The sequence below is a fragment of the Rosa rugosa genome, chromosome 1 (genome assembly GCF_958449725.1).
Source record: "Rosa rugosa chromosome 1, drRosRugo1.1, whole genome shotgun sequence".
NCBI classification, from domain to species: domain Eukaryota; kingdom Viridiplantae; phylum Streptophyta; class Magnoliopsida; order Rosales; family Rosaceae; genus Rosa; species Rosa rugosa.
This window is the reverse complement of record NC_084820.1, coordinates 53,923,266-53,945,693: the sequence shown is the minus strand read 5'-3', so window position 1 is coordinate 53,945,693 and position 22,428 is coordinate 53,923,266. Positions and strand designations below refer to the sequence as shown.

At 38.3% G+C, this 22,428-nt stretch overlaps 1 protein-coding gene across 1 annotated transcript; it reads left to right on the top strand.

Annotated features, from left to right (window-relative positions):
* Positions 1-1,576: 1,576 nt before the first annotated feature.
* Positions 1,577-8,414, top strand: LOC133725474 (GDSL esterase/lipase 1-like). Its single transcript, XM_062152752.1, has 5 exons — positions 1,577-1,928; positions 6,835-6,959; positions 7,355-7,579; positions 7,668-7,920; positions 8,024-8,414. The coding sequence occupies exons 1-5, from the start codon at positions 1,625-1,627 to the stop codon at positions 8,257-8,259; spliced, it is 1,143 nt and encodes a 380-aa protein (XP_062008736.1). The 5' UTR covers positions 1,577-1,624; the 3' UTR covers positions 8,260-8,414.
* Positions 8,415-22,428: the final 14,014 nt, after the last annotated feature.

The following is a 22,428-nucleotide window of genomic DNA, read 5'->3' as shown; positions in this document are numbered from 1 at the left end:
CGAGTTAGTGTTGACAAAGTTGTGTATCAAGGATTCACTGCGCCTGCGCATATTGTCTTTGCCTTTTAATTGTAGTGCAAGTTAAGTCTGTAGTTGAGTCGGGGCCTTTTTGGCTCCGTTAGTCAGTCTTTTTGGAGTTCCAGTGTGAAGTTCAGTAGTCATTTCTGTGTATGAGATGATGTCAAAACTCATTGTATCCAGTTCATTATTAATGAAGTTTCTTCTTGATAAAAAAAAAAAAAAAAAAAGTGAACATGACTCTACATTTCAAGATACAATTTGATTGCTGAAGAGCAAGCTAGTACTTTAATACACAAGTGTCGATCTCAAGTCGCATCAAAGTTCTGATTAATTAAAACTTTTATATGATCCCGATTATAATTATTAATTTTGCAACGTCAATGGCAAGTCTTGGCTGCTTTTGATAAGCCTGTTCATCAACAACCCAGTTAGCTAATTCATTCTTCAGCAGTAGTACAGAACACAATTCAAAAGCAGGTAGCCTTATTTGTGTTTGGGGACTCCGTAATTGAGGCAGGCAATAATCAGTACCTTCCTACCTGATCAAGTTTGTTAGACTTTAGTTCTAGATTCTTTGACAAACAACCTTACTACTGGGTGTGTGTGTTTGGTGGGGTGGTAAGGCTTTGGTCTCATATATAAGAGGTTAAGAGTTCGAGCCCCATCAAGGGCGGGAATGGAGTGGGTTTTTTAACAAAAAAAAAAAAACAACCTTACTACTACTATATGTGTTGTTGAAGCGGCTGGAAATTAGGGGTAAGCAAGGCAAAGAACCTAGCTCCTTCATCATAGAAACATGAAAGTTACACAGAGGGGTCCAAGGTCGAGCACATTTGAGGCAGGATGAAATAAACAACCGAAAATGAACGTATATGCTTTTAAAAGTTAGGTTGAAAATCCAGAGGCCACCAAGCATGCATTTTATAAAAAAACACACATTCATATTTCGTCTAGAAGTCACTCCTATCTTAGTACTTAGGCTTTTGTTCACATCTCCATAAACTTGTAAATGTCTCGCAAAAAATGATCAAGTGGAAGGCTCCTTTTGCATATTTCCAAACAAAATCTATCTCGGCATTCCCTGGAGGAAAATCTTGGTAACTCCCTTGGTAGCTAGTCATCCACTATTACGAGTTTAGCTAGCTAGCTACATGCAGGAGCAACTCACCTACTCCCTTGGTAGCTAGTCATCCACAATTACGAATTAGCTAGCTAGCTACATGCAGGAGCAACTCACCTACTCCCTCCACCGTACGTGCCTATATAATATGGCCAGGGGCTTTCAACTCATCTACTCTCTGCCGTTGTTGTGTGTGTGTGTGTTTTTTTTGTTTGGTACTCTTCAATTGAATGGCCGTTGAGAAAGAGAAATATCGGTGATAGATGATTATAACCCACTTCCGGTGGTTGCAATAATTTGGAGGAGACCACTACCTACCTACCAACTTCCAACTTTGTCGATCAAAGCAAACACAGAAATTTAAGTTCCGTTGAAATGCAGATTATTATACACACGCACACGCACACACACACATACTATATATATATATATATATATATAGGCATAACATGTTTTTAGAAAACCAAACAGTGTTTGATCCCAATGGTAAGTCTTAGCTACATTGTTTACGTGTTGGCTAGCCTATTCAACCCAATTAGCTTCCTTCTTTACGGTCATCATCATGATCATCCTAATCAGTACTCCAGTAGTACTAGTATAGAACACAATCATAATAAGGTGGCGTTGTTTGTGTTTGGGGACTCACCATTTGAGGCTGGAAACAACCAATACCTTCCTAATACTACAGTAGAAGAAGATGCAGCGATAGCCTGGCCATATGGAGAAACATACTTCCACCATTCCACCGGAAGATTTTGCGATGGACGTGTTGTCCCAGATTTTATCGGTAAGTGCATGAGTCGTTAGTTTCAGATTATTTAGTCATCCAACTATGATAATCAAAAACAAATTATTTTAACATATGTCAAATTTACATAATGCGCCATTAATTAAAGTTGGCTTGAATGGTGAATGAGGTGGGAACTTGAATTAGAATTAGAATTACACTAAATAAGGAGTTTGATTCCCTCCATTACATGCTAAAAATAAAAACATTATCACATTTCAAGTTTAGGGAGGTCCTCTCTAAATTCTCCCTCTCTATACGTGTGTGTGTGTGTGTAACAGAACTAATATAAAACTAAAGCTAAAGATTAGTGGCACCTGGCTAAAAGTGAAGTTATACATAATTACATATATTTAAAGAATTTTACAATTTTTCACTATTATGCAACGTAGTTAAACGATTTCAACCGTTAATTCTTTATATTCCTATGCAATAATTGTTTATATAAAAAATCAGCCAAATACATAATCATTTGGTCATTGAAAATGTGTTTACAAATGTAGTCCGTCATAAAAAAATTAGAATGAATATGGTGCTAATCAGATGGTTAAAAGTTTTTCGATTGACTAATTTTCTATACAATTCTTATATGTATATCTAACTAGAAAATGAGTAGTACAAATTATTAAGCCACATGCTAAAAATAAAAAAAATGAAGGTCCACATTTTTTTTTTTTTTTAAATAAAGGTCCTCAAATTTCGAGCTGAGGAGTCTCTCTCTCTCTCTCTCTCTCTCATATACGGGGCGGATCCCTGACCACCTAAATTATAGGGAAGATTATATTTCAAATCTTATCCATTGAATTTAATAACTATTATTTTTTTTTTGGAGAAAAAATTTAATAACTATTAATGATTGAGATTTTTTGAGTGATAAAATGGTTCATTGAATAAATGAAAACAACCAAAGGTTGGAATAGTACACCAATACGTACATAACATAGGCCTACACCAACTCACCAAGATAACATTAAAAGAACTTTGCCTTCAAAGAAAAATATATGCTATTATATATGCTGCTACTTAACTCACGCCAAGCACGCAATCGTGATACACAAATAAAGCAACACTTCTAAGAAGAGTCATAGAAGACTTCTTCTTTTCTTCTGCTTCTGCCAAGTAGCTTTTTTCTTCTTGTGTGACTCTTGCTTCTTTATAGTCCCAAGCTTTGCAGCAGCTACCTTGTTCTTACTGCCTCTAGGTCTTCCGGTCTTCTTGGTAACAGGCTGAGGTACAACCACCATTTCCAATCTCATACTTGCAGCGTCCAAATTCGACTTCTCCAATGCCAAACTCTAAAGAGGCTTCTTGGGAGAAGATTGCAGAGAGTCCTCACGATGCCTATTCTGCCCAGTCAGGCACGGTGGAGAAGAAGAGCCATCCTTCAGCTCCCTGACGTCTTAGCCATAGTAAACCACGGCAGCAACCCAATAATCACCCTACCTGTTGCACGCTAGTCTGTAACTCTGACTGCCGGAGCCATAGGAACGGAAGCTTTGACAGCAACAGTCACGATCGGGACTGGAGATCCTCTGACAACGGAGGCCCAGGCTAGAGTAGGGGTGTCCGACATGCGTGAGGAGGTCGCAAGTTCTACAGTGCCCAACCAAGTTCTCAAAATAGAAGTCGAGATGCAGGTCCACCCTATCCTAGACTGTAAAACTCCCCTTGAAGAAGATAGGTTAGGTCAGGCTCCACTCGGACACGAACTAGGCCAGTTAAAAACTCCCTCTCATCGTTCTCCACAAACTTTCCCAGTGAACTTCTCACCAACTAAAAAGCAATGCTCACTCTAAAAAGACGGTTGATCTCATTGATGCGAAGTTGCGAACCCAAAATCCTTGAGTATTAAGTGGAACAGATTCCACAGGAACCACTTGAGAGGCTGGTTGGGCTAAATCCTTAAAATATTTTTGCTACTACATGTATGAACCTCCAGAAATGTTGGTTTGGTTCAATTGGCAAAGTATAGTGTTGTTTTGCCTTTGTCTTTAGGCTTTCCTTGGTTCGAATCTCACTAGATGCAAATCTTGCCTTTGTAGTTTGTACTTGTTTTGGCTTTATCTTCAGGCATTATAGCCTTGTACTTGGTTCAAATCTCCTTGGTTGCAAATCTTGCCTCTCTTTCCGACTTTCCCCATTAACTTCTCCTTTTTTTTTTTTTTTTCCCTCTTTAGTTACAACATTTCTATAAGTATATCAATAATATTTCTCTCCCTTAAAGGCAAATCTAATCTTGCATTGCCTGTAATTTATTATTTTTTCTCTTTTTGCTCTTTCCTCATTTTCTTCTTCCTTCTTTTTTTAGTTATAACATTATATATTAACAAAAATTTCTTTTAAAATCTAATTTCAACATTCTTCATTGATAAAAAAAAATTCTTTTGAGCAAGTGCTAACCCCAACCTCACTTCCTGGATCCGCCACTGGAACCACTCCATCATACGGCGCCAAAAAAACCAGTGCGTGCTCAAAGCTCCAAGGGCCAGCATTCAGAACCCTAGGTTGATCAAAAGGGTCTGTAAACGAGAAAAAAAAAAAAAAAGCTATCACCATAGTCTTGGATCTGATATCTACTAGTAAGGCGCCATGCACGCCTAAACATACTTTTGATTGAGGCCTGTGAATAGGCTCGAGCAGTTAGCAACTTTCCCATAAAAAACGATTGAGGTTGCTGGAGTCGCGTCTCTTTGGACAGACGCAACTCAACCGAGTCTTTGCCCTCAGCAAAAGCTAGCGAGGAAGCCAGCCTCATAGCCATTTTATCCACCGTTATCATCCAGCAAAAGAGAGACGCAAACACAGGGTTTTGAGTTTTCTAGGGTTTGGCTGCTGCAGAGAGTTTTGAAGTGCATGCATGGGTTTTTTTTTTTTTTTTTTTTTCCTCCGAAAAAAAACCTTCTTTCAACATCAAAAGATATTCTATTAACGGTTGAGATTTTAAGACGATTTATTAGTTTTTTTTTTGTTGGAATAGACATTATTTAATCACAGAGGAATTAGACCTATGAAGATAATACATAATTTAACCAAAAAGGGACATAAGGGTATATTTTGCTACCAAATCAGATAACATGCATTATATATTTTTCTTTTTCTCTCTCTTCTTCTTTAAATCCTTCCTAATTAAAAATCCTTGCTAACTACTCCGTGAATATCCAATCATCTCTTTGATTGTCTTCATTTATTATAATCACATGTAATAAACAAGAAAAGAAGAAGAGACACTTGGTATCCAAATCAAATTGACACCCAAGCAACGCAACTAAAAAAATCACATATGCATTAATTATATATATCTATTCAGGTGTAACCTTTCTTTAATTTTGTGTTCTTTTTTTCCTTTTTTTGAGTAAAAGAGGTCATCATAAAAGAAGGAAAGCCCATAATTAAATTAACATTTAAAGAAAAAACAACTGCTCGGGCCCTAAACAAAACCCTAGCAACCCAATACCAGGCCCAACCAAAACACCTAGGGTAACCCTAGATGAGAAAGCATTCAAGCCGTCGCCCCCATGCACCACTCGCCAGAGAACGTCATCTGCGCTACCACCCCCATTGATAGCACCCTCTTGGAGGCCACCACCCATGCCAACAAGTAGCTAGGACAGAGATGGATCCAATTCCAGCAGAAGAGATCGAGCCTCACCACCATTCTCAAAACCCAAATCCAACCCGACATCCACCTCTGCCGCCGAAGAAGAATTGGGATCACCACTGGTCCCTATGTCCTTCATTACAATCGACCGATCACAGCCGTGCCAAAGAGCACCACCACCATGCTTAGAAACCCAGACACCGATGCCCGCCCTCGCAGCCTTCATCCAACCTGCAACCCGGTCCCAAGCCCAGATCGATTCCATAGTAGTCACCAGAGCACCATTGTTGCGAGCACAAACCACACCCGCAACCAAGAGAACAAGGCCGCAACCTACAGAGAGCAAGCGCCATCGAGCGAGCCCCGCGACACCGAGGTACAGCCAAGACAAAGATAAAGAGACCCCCTTCTTGGTTGAGAATGCAAGGCAGCCACTAGCCAGACCTAGTGATACTTAAAATCAATGAAAAATTCTCGCATAAGTCAGACAAAAACCCCATTCAAACTAAATGCTTGGATGAATTACAATGCTCAAAGACTTCAGTTGATAAATCAATAACAATTAATCCTCTTAATTGTCTTTAATAAATATATTCAAAAAATTAATTTAAAGAATAAGAAAAGAAAAGAAAAATAATAGATAATTATTCATTCTTCATGACTCATCTCAACCGTTAATAGTTATTAAATTTAATGGACAAAATTTATAGTATAATCTTAACTATAATTTAAGTGGTCATGAATCCTCCTTCTTTCTATATAGAAGAAAGAAAAAAACTTATTAAGATTTAAGGAGTTGTCTATGGCACTATGAATTTATGATACATTCATTTACATTTTTTTTATAATTAAATAAGGGATTATGTGATATTAGTTTCCTAGAGGCAGATATTGTAAGGAGCATGTCCTAGCCTCAATCCCAAAGGAGAGGGGTCCACCACCTTCATTTACATTTAATTGTATCAAAATATGTACATTGATCGACAATAACGACAAAGCTGCATTAATTTTAAGGAAATAGTATGTAACTGAAGTAAAGTTACAACATTCACAACAAATTTGGTCACAAACTTATAACAAGGTTCTAGATGGAGTAATTGATCTAGGTACTAGAAATATGACAATATGTTACGTTTCATATTTACGTTTCAATTTAGTCACCATATTGATCTCACTTCATTAAACTCTTATAGTGTTGCTATGAACAAAGCTGCTGTTTCACGTACTTGTTTGGCAACAATGTGTGTTATTCTACATCAGGATGTGTACACAATTACAAACAATATTGATATGCTTAATTTGTGGCAGCTAAGTTTGGAAAACTGCCAATGCTTCCACCATATCTGCAACCTGGTCCACATGATTTTACCGATGGATCCAACTTTGCTTCAGGAGGAGCCGGAGTTCTTGAAACAACTAACCCAGGATTGTCAGTGAGTGTTTATTATAGATCAATAGATGGACTCTGTAGCATAGTAATGTTGATTGGGGGAATTTCTAGAACTTTGATCATCATCTCAGTTTTATCAAGAACTTTGATTATAATATGGAGCTTGACTCTTCAAACTGTACCGTTGATGCATGGAGGGGTTTAGGTTGCTGACCATAGGTGTCGGTGGTATAATGTGTAGTTTTCTTTTTTTGATTTTCAGTTTTTACTTCTATTTCTTTAATCTATTATTTGAGGGTAAAAAGTGGAGTATAGATGATCAAAATTGAATGTAGGGTGAAATAAGTATTTGAATGTAGGGTGAAATAAGTAATTCGCCACACTCTACTTGACTTAATATTGACTATGCAATGTGGATGTAAATTTTTTTTTTGTCAGATAAATCTTCCGACGCAGTTTAGCTATTTAAAAAATGTGGCAAAGTTGCTGGAGCTGAAGTTGGGTGATTTAGAAGCCAAACGTGTGCTGAGGACCGCTGTTTACTTGGTCAGCATCGGAGGGGTCGATTATATTTCCTTCTACTCTACATATCCAAATGCCACCGAGTCCCTCCGATCCGAATTCATAGCAAATGTGATTGGTAACTTGACCGTTGTGCTCAAAGTACGTAAATAACTTTCTAATTATGGTTCCTTTTGCACTGTTGTCATTAATGATTTCTATGTGTACTTGATAAAATTATTATGTTTAGGAAATTTACAACTTAGGAGGAAGGAAGATTGCATTTCAGAATGTAGGATCTCTTGGGTGCCAACCTATAAATAGACAATCATACGGTGTCACTGAAGGGTGTGTTGAAGGACTTTCGACTTTGGGGAGGCTACACAATAGAGCTCTAGCTAATGTCCTTGAAGAGCTAGAGCTAGAGCTATCGGGATTCAAATATTCAATATTTAACTACTATGATGCGCTTTTGGAGCTATACCATAACCCTGCAAAACATGGTACGTCGATTGCATTGCTATATATATGTGTGCCTAATTGTTGCCAAATATTGTAAATATGTTGCATTGTTAATATTTTGGTTTATGCTGTAATGGCGATCAGGGTTCACAAATGGGTCGGATGCATGTTGTGGTATAGGACCATACCGAGGAGATGATTGCGGTGGAGTTAATGGAACCGAACCATATGAATTGTGCCCAAACCCAGGTGACTATGCGTGGTGGGATGGTGGTCATTCGACTGAAAGAGCAAACCTTAAATTGGCAGAGTTAATATGGAGTGGCACGCTAAATACTACCGGGCCTTACAATGTCAAACAGTTTTTTCAGCAAGTTTGAGATCAATTAATCCTCCATTTCTTTTCTCAAAGGAAAAAATCATTCATTTCAAAGTCATCTTATGATTATTAATGTAATAAAAGCTACTATTGTAGTGGTTCAACTTCAAACAAAACTATATTAATTCCGTTTTAGATTGAGATCCTCTCAAGTTATATTTGTGTTGTTTTTGTAAATTTTTAAAAAACCCAACCAAATCCCAAATAGTTTGGGACTATGCCACATCATCTGGAATAACAGTTTGTCTTTTTCTTCACAACTGACGACAAGTCATGCCTTTAACGGTCTCCTCTCGATCTCTGGTTCATGGTAAAACTCCTACTGTGTTTCTGTACATACATAGTGTGAGCCCAGGAAAAAAAAAATTCAAAGGTTTTAGTGACACCGTTTAAAGAATTAAACTTTCGATCTCGATGATTATTTAAATACTCGGCAATATTTATCTAAATTTTTAACATGCATATGAATTGTGCCCAAACCCAGGTGATGACCATGTGTGGTGGGATGGTGGCCATTCGACTGAAAGAGCAAACCTTAAATTAGCAGAGCTAATATGGAGTGGCACGCTAAATATTACCGGGCCTTACAATGTCAAACGGTTTTTTCAGCAAGTTTGAGATCAATTAATCCTTCATTTCTTTTCTCAAAGAAAAAAATCTTTTATTTCAAAGTCATCTTATGATTATTAATGTAATAAAAGCTAACCATATTATTGTAGTGGTTCAACTTCAAACAAAACTATATTAATTCCGATGATAGTCTTTTATTTGGGAGTGCAAATGAAGCAGAATGTCATAACTTTCGTACAATCTTGAATGTGTATGAACAAGCCTCCGGACAGAAAGTTAATTATTAAAAAAGCAGTGTGGTGTTTAGCAAAAATGTTCCAATGGAGAAACAAATTTTGTTAGCCTCCATCCTTGATGTGCAGTGGGTTGATGAGCATGACAAGTACCTCGGTTTACCTCTTCATGTGGGAAAATCCAAGACAGCAATCTTTGAATGTATCAAAGACAAGCTTACCAAGAAATTGGTCAATTGGAAAGCCAAAATTCTTAGCTGTAAGGGAAAGGAAATTCTCATTAAGGCGGTGGCACAAACCATTCCTTTATATGCTATGAACTGCTATATGTTACCTAACGGACTGTGTGATGATATTCATCAACTTTGTGCTTCCTTCTTCTGGGGAGATACTGATGACAAAAAGAAGATTCACTGGAGAAGCTGGGAAAAGCTATGTTTGACAAAACAAGAGGGAGGTATGGGTTTCAAAAATACATATGCATATAATCTTGCTATGCTTGCAAAGCAGGGTTGGAGAATCATTTCAAATCCTCATTCTCTCATTGCTTGTTTGTATAAAGCAAAGTATTTTCCACAGTCATCCTTTTGGGAAGCTGAATTGAGAGAGTCTCCATCTTTTTCTTGGAGGAGTATTTTAATGGGCAGGGATGTTCTCAAAGCGGGAGTACAGTGGAAGATTGGTGATGGCAAGCAAGTTCGTTTATGGACAGATAGGTGGCTACCGGTTTCCACATCAAACATCCTACACAGACCAGTTGATACTAATTTCGAGTTTGTTTCTGTCCTCATCAACGAAGATACTAGAGAATGGATCCCAGAGTTGGTACACTCTCTATTTCCCTCACATATTGCTGCAAAGGTGTTTTGTATCCCATTAAGTAGAAGAACATGTCCTGATAGACTTATTTGGAGCTTGGAAAAAAGAGGTTTACTCTGTCAAGTCTGCATACTGGATAGCTCGTGAAAAAGTACTCCAAAGTGTATTGACCTCTACTTCAAATGGTGACCCATTTAAGGAACTTTGGAAACAACTATGGAGAGCTAAGGTCCCAGGCAAAGTGCAAGTGTGCATTTGGAGGGCATGACAAAATTTACTGCCAACCAGAGAAAGGTTACTACTCAAGGGTTATCAAGGTGATGTGAGTTGCGTGCTATGCAATCATAGGATTGAAGACACAACACATTTATTTTGTAAGTGCCCTATGACTAAATCCATCTTATCTGCTCCTCCTTTTACTCTATAGAGCTCTCTTCTTCCATCTATGCTTCAAGGAATGGATGCTAGAGAGAGCGTTACAGCTACAACCTGATGTATTTGCTAAACTGCTGATGATTCTCCATAGGGTGTGGAGAAACCGGAACAACACATTGTGGCAAAACAAAACTCAAACAACTCAAGATTTGGTGTTTTACGTGGCTGGAGGAGTTTCATACAGTCCATGCTAGCAACAATGCATCGAAGCAAATGCAGCAGAAAGTATGGAAACCCGCTACACAAGGACGCCTTACTTTAAATGTGGATGCGGCCTTCCTTCCAAATCAACATCACTGTGGCGTAGGAGGAGTGGTCAGGGACTATCAGGGATGATTCATTGCAGCCTTTGCACGTCCCATCCCTTATACTGCCTCTCCAAAGCAGTGTGAAATGTTGGCCATTCGTGAAGGCCTTGATCTATTGCAGTCTCTCCAACAACAGAATGTGCTTATTCAAAGCAATTGCTCAGAAGCTGTTGCGGAAATTCAGTGTGATGATAATAGTTTGTTGGCAAATGGGGGTCTCATTGATGATATCAAGCAAGTCTGGCACCAACTTGAAGGAATTCAGCTAATGCATACTCCCCGAAGCTACAATGGAGTTGGACATCGGCTTGCTGCAATAGGTTTTGAATTGGAGCATGCTTCTGTATGGCTGCATCATGCGCCAGAGTTTTTACGTGTTGTTCTAAACTATGATGTAATAGGCTCAATTGAGCAGCTTAATTAATGAAATACCTCGAAACTCCCGCTGCGTCTTCACACCACTAGACTGCTTACAGAATGCCCTCTGTCAAGCACCTAAGGAAGTACAACCTTGATTCAGTCAACAAAACACAAGGAATAACGTTCGAAACCCTAAATCGAACCACAATCCCAAAGTAACGCCAAATGAGGTGAAACCATATCCGAGACCTCCCAAAGTCTCCGGAATACTTCCACGATTGATATGTCAAAATCACAAGTCGATCAGACGCTCAAATCCTCATGGATCGAAACATCAAACGGTCCGAAACCGTAAAGATCACAATATATTCATACGATCTCCAAAAATTGCGTATTATATATCGAAACGCTCGTATCGAAGAGTAGAAGATATATAATACCAGAAACAGTCCCTTACATGGCCGGAACGCCGCCACAGGCCGTGGCGCACCGCCGCCGGCCAAAACTCACTATATCACAAAACTCCCAACATCAAATATCATCATCTCAACTCCAATTACAACTTTCATAACTACATCAAAGTCCAAATATAAACCAATCGATTGAATTTTACCTTAGAACAAATCAACCCAATTGAAACCCTAGAATTTCAAATCCAAAATTCGACCTCCACGAGTTGAATCGATGCAAGCCACCTTGTGGAAAGCATCTACGTCTTCCAAGCTCCAAAAGCCCTCATGAATAACCGGCAAAGGCGATTTCGTTCCCGACGTGGCTTCTTCTCGGCCTTGCAGCACCCACCACAGCTCGTCCCACGCTCGATGGTTACCACAGACGTGTAGAGGAGGTTGAGGCGACGAAAGCCCACTTGGAATCGTGTCCGATGGTGGCCGGAGGAGGAAGAACGAAGCCTGCGAAATGGAGAGCTGTTCGCGGGCTCGGGAGAGAAGAGAGAGAAAATATTTCCCGAAATGGAAATCTGACTTTTCTGATATTTTTCCAGAAAAATCTCATATATACCAAAATGGAAACTTTTTCCGATGGTCATAACTTCTTCATACGAACTCCGATTGACGAGTTCCGCATGTCCACGAACTCGTATCGACGCGCTTTACGACTTTGGTGAAGTAAGTTTTCAGAGAATTTCAACGTATCAAAAGTCAACCTTGAACCCCCCCCCCCCCCTAAATCCACATTTTTCGAATAAAAATTCGTTCGAAACACTTCCGCTCCGTTCATGAGCCACGAAACCGTCCAATAACCATAAATTAGATTCCGGAAAATCCTCGGAAAATAATTACGAATTTCCGGGGCATCACAGTAGGCAACCTATTCAAATATCCGGGTGTAGCCGCAAAAACAAACACACATCCACAATTGGTTTCTTCATAAATGGAATCAAAGGGTGGTTCCCTGTAACAAGGGAATATAATTAAGAGACACATTCTGTCTTGAATGGGTCGAACCCGAAATAATAAAAATACTATTCACTAAATGAATACGAGTGAAATTATGTTGGGTGACATTTTCGCTCACTGTGTGCAATATTTTTACTCATCAAGTAGCATGTTTTATTCTTTCCTTAAATTAAACCACATCATATATTAAATACATATCAAATAATCAAATAGCTAATTGATCCAAAAAAATAATGTGATAACATTTGATAGAAATTCGATATAACAAAAGTCTAAGACAAAAGAATATACCTACTCAAATTTTATCATGTGCTCTTGAATAGAACTGAAAATCTTTAATTATTGAATCTGTATCATAATTCCCAGCCAACTGTTTTTCTGACCTAAATTACCCAAAAAAGCAAGTTTTTTATGCGAGTATGTCTCTTAAAGCATAATAGAAAATAAAATACAATCAAATACTTCAAGCAAAAAAATAACATATATATGACGAAAAAAAAAAAAGCTAAGTTTAGAAATTTGGGGTGAGCTACTTTTTAATATTTAATTTTTTAAACTAAAATTAAGCTACAAATTAATATTTTTTCAAAATTTGGTGAAGGACTTTAGCCCACCAGGAGGTGAAGGACCTGAGGCGAGGAAGCAGCAGGCCTTGCTGGAGTTGGAGATAGGGCGGCGAGGCTGAAGAGGGAGAAGGAGACGCTGATGAATGTCCGCCGTCAAAGACATTTTTCTGTCGTCGTCGTCTTCTTCATGGGATCTAATTTCCAGTGTGGTGTGATTGCAATGCAAACTGTGTAAAATCTTTCAATTTTGCTCTAGATTTTTAGATATATTCTTAATTGAGGATTTGGGATCCGTGGGCATTTTGGAATTGGGATTGGGGGAGAGCAGAGGTGGAGACGGCGTTGGGATGTGGGTCATTTGGTGGTGAATTTGAAGGGAGAGCGGAGAAGAGATGGAAGCCAGCATAATTTTTTTTTTGATACAGATTGCAGTATTGTCTTTTTTTATTTTTTTTTATTGTTAAAATGTCTATTTTATTCTTCCTGTGGGCTATGCCATCGCTGTCAAGTCAACTTGGGAGGTCATATTCGGATCCAAGTTTAAAATCTAGACATGGGTGATGGAAATTAGAAATGCAGGAACGATCATAATTTAAAAAAAAAAAGACCAAATTGATACTTGCCCCAAAATTAGAGGGCAAACTGAATTTATTTCATAAAATAAATTGCATGACAAGTGTCCGAGTGTGGCAAACACACCCTCACTGTTGAGGCTAGCACTCTCCTTATCTATAAATACTTGAGGATGAGATTCGCAGCAGACCCATGAATTGTCACAATTAATGACGAGTTATTGGTACTCCAGTAAATGAATGCCAGGGGCCCAAGATCATTAAGTCAATGTCGGAAGGAAAATATCTCAGAATTTATACTAACAACTAGTATTAGGGCATATAACAGATTATCTCATGTTCGAATTTCATTTATTGCCTTAACAGTGATGTCCATGCATGCCAGTGGATAAAAATAGCTATCTAGCTAGCCAGTAGCCAATGCGTTCGTTTCCGTACTACAATTTGGAGGAAACTAACAAACTTCCAAGTATGTATAGTATAAACTTGCATATGAAGACAGTAGACATGTTTAATTACACATGTACATTAATTCAAACTTCAAATATTTTTTAAAAATAAATACAGTACTAAGATATAATTACTTTCAAACAATCAATTTGTTCATGACTAATAACTCACAGAATGAGACCCACTTTGAAGCAGAATCTTGCCCTTTCTATCTCTCTCTCTCACTCTTAACCTGCGTTGAAGCTGTTCGAACCGGATGGAGTTTTTTTTTTTTTTTTTTCTGCAAATCTTTGTCTTGGGAGGCCGAAGTGAAGAGAGTGAAAGAAAGGAAAGAAACCTGAAACTGCTGTCGATGTGCTTTTATACCTAGGACTAATACCAAGGCTGTAATTAAAACAAAAAAGTGAGGGGGAAAGCGTAATTCTCATCACCGGCTAGACTCGAGCCGGCATTGTTACTAAGCCGATCACCAACTTTAGTATATAGTATAATGTATCGAAAAAAAAAAACTACGTATAGTACAAAGCAAGATTGAAAAAAAAAAAAATAATCCGTTGCGTTGAAGTTCAGCCGAGTATATACATTTATCACACTAGCCGACTTTCAACTATGTACAGTATCTGTAGACTAGTACACACCCGTCATCATTATCATCGTGGTGATCAGTACGTACTCCAATAGTAGTAGCATAGAACACGTCCAAAACAAAAAATAGTAGTAGCATAGAAGTATAGAACACAATCATAATAAGGTGGCGTAGTTTGTGTTTGGGGACTCACCGTTTGAGCCCGGCAACTATCAGTACTTTCCTAATGTTACTGTAGAAGATGATGAAGCAATAGCCTGGCCATATGGAATGACCTTCTTCCACCATCCCACCGGAAGATTTTCCGATGGACGTATTGTCCCTGATTTACTTATGTAGTACATAAGCCTTTAATTGAGAATCCAACAATGTTATAAACATTTAGTCATCCAATTAATTAAAATAGATCATTTTGGTACAGTTTAAATTAGAATCGTGGGCTGAATTCAAATGGTGATGGAGGGTGGAATGTTAAGTTAGGGTTAAACTAGCTCACAAGATCTATCCCCTCCTATTAGTATTAATTAAGCAAATAAACCTTATGATTAAATGTTCAGAAATTCATGAGTATTTGCCCTTTGCTTAATTAAGTTTATTTTTTTTAATCTTGTTTATCATATAAACAATTAGTTTATTGTGAGTCAAACTTAGGACCTCTCACTTATAAAAGGGAGACTTAAGTTTTAACAATATGTAATTTCATATATGAAGAATACAATGGGATTGAACACAAGTAATTGCAAAATGGAGTAATTGCTTCCAACCTTTAACAGCAAACTGCAATTTTATTTATTTATAACTGCAATTTGCAAACGAAAAATGAACTTATCAGAGAAAAAAACTATAAGAGAAACCCTAAAACCTCTCTCTCCAAAAACTCGGCCTCGGCCCCTCAGTTTTACGATTTTCTTCTCGTCCGGCGGCGCTCGGGATCGGCGTTGGTTTCGCCACGCCAATATTGGGTGGCTGCCGGACGGGTACTTGAAAGCTATGCCGGTAGTCTCATGAGTGCTGTGTGGCTCGAGGCTTTGTTCGGAATGGGTGATGATGGAGCCTGGGTTTTTCGGATTGTGCAGGTTGTGCTTGCCGACGGCTTCCATGACCTATGGCAGTGGGCATCTTCGGCAGGGAATCTCCTGGACCTGTGACGGCATGGCCATGGCGGTTTTCCAGCAGATTGGTGGGGCGGCGGGGCTTTGGTGGTCTGGGATGATCGCTGGGGCTATGGGGATTCTGATCAGAACGTGGTGGCGGCGTCTGGGCGGTGTTTCTGTGAGGTTCAGGGGGGGAGGTCGCGGCGGTCGTGGGTCGGGCAGCGTAGTCGACGGCTGGAGGTGGGAGGAAGTGGCAGGCTCGGGTCATCCTTTGGCTGCTGGGCCTTGAGCTAGGCCCACTCTCTTGGGACTGCTCTCTATTTGGGCTGGGGTGTTTTTGCCCTAGGCCCATCCTATGTTTTTTAGTTTATCTAATTACAATAAGGTTCCGTTTTCAGGGACAATCTACGCACCTTTGTGCATCTAGGTTTTAGTATTTGGTCTTGGTCTTGTCGACTTAATTCTCAGTGTCTCTAGTTGTACACCAATTGAGGTATCTAAGCGACTAGCTTTACTGGTTATGAGTTAGGTTGGGAAGACCGGATCTTTCTAGCACCTCCAGCGTAGTACCAAAGGGGGATCCCGCTATGTCTAGGTATTTGATTGTACAATGAGTATGTTTATTTCTATGTACCACTGAGGGTACTATCACTATCTTCTTGCCTGTCTAGATGGCAGCGGAAGTGTATGTAACAGCCTATTCTGGCTTTTGATGAATATATATTCGCCCACTGGCTCTTTTTTCAAAAAAAAAAAAAAAAATCAGAGAAAAAAACTATTAAACAAAAAGAAAAACTCAGACATATATCAAAGGTTAAATCTTAATTAAAAAATATAAAAGCTAATTGACACACATGTGGAAGCTGCCATATTTCACTCCATTACGAAGGGGCCAGATGCGCTAAATAAATGTACATATTAGGATATGCAGATGAATACAATGACTAGACCTGTAAATTGACCGGATTTTGATCCGGATCTATGCTTATTGGACGAGTTTGGATTAAAAATTTGATTCGTTGATCCGTTAATGATCCAGATCCGTTTATTTAACGGATCAAACACGGATTTAGGTTGATCCGATCCGTTTTCATAATAATAAAATATTATTTTTATTAATATATTATTATTTTTCAAAAATATAAGATTTTGAAAATTTAGTATTTTTTGAAAATTTAGTATTTTAGTTACCTTAGTTTATCATTTTAGGGAATATTTTAATTTTGTAATTCAACTTTTGGCGATACTCTTCATGTTGTTTTAATATTTTATTAATGTTTTATAAGGTATCATAATAAAAATTTAATATTATTATCTAAAATTAAAAAATATTCGTAATTATAAACGGATTGGATTAGGGGATCAGGTATCTGTGTCACACCCAAACCCGGGATATGACTTAAAGGGTTCTCAAGCAAGAGAAATTAAAGTGGAAACTTGAGGCAGGAACAGTTTAGCTTCAGGGAGGGATTCACTAAAAATTCATTTGTGTAGCAATGAACTTGAAATTTTTCAGAATGAAAGCTAAAATATCAAGGTACAACATACTAAAATTTCAAGCTAATCGGATTCGAGAAGTAAGGGAAAAGATGGATGCAAACTAATTGAACTGTCAGGTTTCTTAAAAAAAAAAAAAAATCGCAGCTCCATAGTTGATTTAGAAAATTCATCAAATATTCACTGAGTGACCAAATGACATGAAAACTTCCAGATCAATTGTTAGCTAACAGATCAAGAACATATAAAAAATTCAGGACATTTGGAGATCAGTAAGTAAGGTAACACAGAGCTCGAAGTTAATAGATCAATAGCTTTCTCAGAAATTCAGCAAAGCTGGTTTTTTTTTTTTTTTTGGTAAAAACCTCAATATGAAGTTTTAAAGTTGGTTTGTTTTGGTAAAAAAAAAAAAATTACTTTGTGAGAAATCTTAAAGGGTATACTTTGATATAATTGAGTTTCATAAGAGAACAAACCCTGTAAAGAACTCAAACAACGAAAGGGAAAAATAAGCTGCAAACTAACAAAATTACTGAAAACTACACTTGAACTTATAACTTGATAGGCACAACAAAAGACAAGATTACAAGCATAATGTATAGCTACTAGACACCAAAGATACATAAGATTACAACAAGGTTACGATGAACATTGCAACCCCATTTGGTTGTTCATATCCCAGTTAAGTAGCACCTAAAGCTTCCTCAAGTAAATACCAATGATATTAAGTCAAATGTACAGCAACCTAGCCTTCGCATGAACTTCCCCAAAATAAAAACAAAGCTCACCCACAATCTCACCAAGTCAAGAGGATTCTCCACGTAGCAATGCCACCAAAAATTAGCTTTAGACCAGAAACTATCTACAAATAGAGTGAGCCACCTGAAAAGGTTTTGAGGAAGACGGGATGAGCATAAACGATGCCCAGTAGGGGTTCTTTTTAAAGAGAAATGATATTTCATTTCTCTAAAGAATCTGTCTCTGCCTTCGTAAAATGTTTTCAATAGAAGCTCAATTTGCATAAGGAAAAAAAAAAGGATCAACAAACTCTCAAACCTTATACACATTAGCTGAAAACTATAAAACATTGTCACAAGGTATGAAAGAGTTTCCTAGACAATAAAAGAAACAAACATTCATTGAGAAACAGCTCTCTAACTTTCGAAATTAAAACATAAGTCATTTCGTAAAAGCCAACAATTGGAAGGGATTTCAGCATACCTGGCCATTCGTTGCATCTCATTATCATAACAATATGCCCTCACAAGGGCCTTCCCCGGAGAAAATGGTGTTTGGACCCAAAATGAGCATTTTGGTTTGACAAAGCGTGTCTTGGAGAAATTGAGCCAATATCAGTGTCTCACATATATATTTTCCATAAGTTCAAAAATATATTATTAAGAGGCTAAATAAGGCCTACCAAACATGGAAATGAAAAATCAACTTTAGCACATTTTCCTACTTCGGCTAGGAGAAAGCGAGCTAGACAAGAAATGAGGGATGGCGGACTAACCATCCGAACTCCAAATGAGTTGAAACTTTCCAGATTAATTCTAGACATCCCATTGATCATTTCTTATGAAGAGTGCCAAAGCTCGTTCGGAGTGGAAAACCTTCAAACAAACAGTCCAATTTTCTGCAGAAGCAAAACTTGGAAACTGGACCTGTAAGAGGTCCAGCAGCATTTCCGGCCCAACCACATGGAAATAAATTCTGAAATTTTACCACAATAATCTACATTCATGGTGGATCATTTCATATGAAGAAATCGAAGGTTGAATCTGAGTTCTTAGTGGAGATAAAAATTGAGGGATAAGGGAGCAGAAAATGACTTAAACCTAACAAATTCCATTAAGTGTTTAAATATTCAAACCTAACATTCCATTAATGTTTAAGTGCTAAAACCTAACCCATTATGAGTTGTTTAAGGCCAAATAGTGTTGCTTGGTAGCCTATAAATAGAGGCTACAACATAGAACAATTGACTCATTCATACATCAAAACATCTCTAAGATGATCTAAGTTCTCTCTAGAGCAACCTCTCTAAGAGCAACTCCTCTCTTTCTCCTTCTCTTATCGGTGATCACACTCTAAGCCCTAGTCTTCTCAGAAGCCGACTTTCAGTGCCACCAAACCCTCTGTCAACGTGCTTCGGTCCTAGTCTCCTCAGGAGCCGACGGTAGTGCCGCGACCACAACCAATTCAAACAACAACACCAATTCAAACAACAACAAATTCATTCATCAAAACATCTCTAAGATGATCTAAGTTCTCTCTAGAGCAACCTCTCTAAGAGCAACTCCTCTCTTTCTCCTTCTCTTATCGGTGATCACACTCTAAGTCCTAGTCTCCTTTGGAGCCGACTATTAGTGCCACCAAACCCTCTGTCAACGTACTTCGGTCCTAGTCTCATTGGGAGCCGATTGTAGTACCACGACCAAAAACACCACAAAAGACCAATTCATACATCAAAACATCTCTAAGATGATCTAAGTTCTCTCTAGAGCAAACCTCTCTAAGAGCAACTCCTCTCCTTCTCTTTCTCTTACCGGTGATCACACTCCTAGTCCTAGTCTTCTCAGAAGCCGACTTTCAGTGCCACCAAACCCTCTGTCAACGTACTTCGGTCCTAGTCTCCTTGGGAGCCGACGGTAGTGCCGCGACCACAACGGTTACAGAACCAGCCAAGCAAGGGTAACGCCCTAGCAACCCAGCCAAGCTAAAGTCACGCTTTAGCAAGTTCTCCCCACTTCCCGGTGATTTTCGCTCTGCTCGATCTACGACGTCGAGTATCGATTGTGTGAACAAGAAGAAACTCAACAAAAGTCCTTACCACAAGGCATAAAGAATCCCGCGACGAGGTTGGTGCTCTCCTCGTCTACAATTGCTTGATAGAAGTCAGGTCAAGGGACACCCCCGACGACCGCACCCGAACGGTGCTGGCACGCCCGCGCAGAAAAGAGACTGTTGACCAGTTGCAGCAAAATTGGAGCCAAACAAATGGGTCACTGTGCCCATTCAACCTCAGCTTAAGGGTCATTATGCCCATTACATGAGCTCCCACAACATTCTTTTAGGCCATAAAGTATCGACTTCCATTACACAAACATGCAACTATAATTTGGATTTCATTACACAAGAACATCAGAAACATAACTTTACTAGCTTTTAAATTTTCAAGCTCGAAGAAGCAAATAAGTTGTTGCATGCAACTTTGGAGTATGAAAACAGAGCATGCAATTGCATCTAATTAACAAGAAGCAAACTAGACACTGTAAGCATAAATCGCAAAATAAAGCAGCCTTTTTTTTTTCTTTTTTCTTTTTCCACTCAATATCGAAAAAGAGAAATTGTTCAATACCAAGTGATCAATGCATTCAAACAATGAAAGTACTGAGTTCAAAAAAATCATTCAATAAATTTTCTTTTAAGAAAATCAAAACCCCAATAGCTTGAAAACAATTTTGCCCTACCTCAATCTTATCTGGTTGGTTTTCCAGTATCATGGGGCTCAGCAGCTTGCTCCAATTGATCTCCCCCTTGCTTATGTTTCATGTTTTCTGTCAAAGACTTTATACTATCAATTTCTTAATATTTTGACAGATTCGAATTGGAAAAAAAGATGAATAATTGAACCCGAAATATGCTGATTCCTGATTTCTCAGCAACCGCTACTCAAACTAATGCACAAACCTCAATTCATATCCGATTAAGCTGATTTTTTGATATGTTATAGATAAGACAATGATGAAGAACTTTGATGAAGAATGTTTTTCAATCTAAGGCTCTGATCTAGGTTTATTAAGGCATGAAAAATGGTTGACGAACATGGGTAAGAGAATACTGAAAAAGGAAGGAATGAGGCTTAATATCGATCATCTCAGAAATCAAGTGGAAAGATCGGTGTTTGAATGCAAAATCCCATTATCCCATTATTCATCTCTTTGTTGAACTCAGTATTTTCATTGTTTGAATACATTGATCACTTGGTATTGCACAATTTCTCTTTTTCGATATTGAGTGGAAAAAAAGAAAAAAGAAAAAAGAAAAAAAAGGCTGCTTTATTTTGCGCTTTATGCTTGCAGTGCCCAGTTTGCTTCTTGTTAATCATTAAATAAATTTTCTTTTAAGAGTGGGCATGAATAATGGGATAAGAGCATCTTCAGCAGACTCTCTATTGTAGCTCCTTAACTATTTTGGAGAGCATGTTTAGCTTTTTATATATTTTAATAGCTGCACCAGACTCCTAAGTGGCTTTCCATTATAACTTTTAGCTATCTCACTCCTAAATATAGAGAGCGAGATGAGGCTCTCTATAGTTTAAAACATTCATTTTGGGTTATTTTATGTAATTTATAAATACATTTAAACTATTTAATCTTTATTTAAAAAATAATATAAACTCAAAATTAGCTAAAATAGAGAGCACTAAAACAGACGTATTTCTAAAGTGGCTAGCCAAAATGACTTTTTAGCTATTTTGGTTATAATTTGACTCAAAAATGGCTAGCATTGCTAAAGATGCTCTAATGGGATATTGATACCAAAATAATGGATAATGGGATTATGCTATTAACTTTTATTTTTATTAGAATATATAGGATGTCAAGCCTTTTATAGAACCAATAGTAGGTAACAATAAACATTACTTACCCGCAAGGGCCACGTCAATATTAAGCTATGCTAGGCTACCCTAAAGCAACCTAAATGCTATCACTATAGTAATAAGTACCAAGAACCAAAAACCTAGACAATAATAAGGAAAAAGAATACCCCAACTTATTCTACAAACCCAGAACCTCCCTACGCAGAGGGGACTTTCCCAGGTCCAAATAAAGAATAGACCAAACTATAAAAGAAAAAGGCCCAAGGCTTAGTGACAAGCCCAAGACCCAAAAAAAACATCGCTCTATCCAAGCCCAATAACAAGGCCCAAAACTCAGAGAGAAACCCTCTGAGCCTAACCTTCCCACAGACCTCCTAATCAGGCCGCTGCCACCATGACCGGCATTCCAGAATTCTAACAAGCTGTAATGCATGGTTCTAAGACTTGGAAACCTAACCACCTTGAAGATGGACCCCAGGTCCACATCCACAGAGACTCGATCTCGGTCAAATTCGTCAAGAATGCAGCCTAGCCTTTCCTTTCATTACCCACCTCCAACCAGCCCACCGCTGGCTACTACCACTAACTACCACCACTGACTACCACCGCTGACTGTGCATCTGCCAAACGCATCCAGGCCACCTCTATAAACGGAG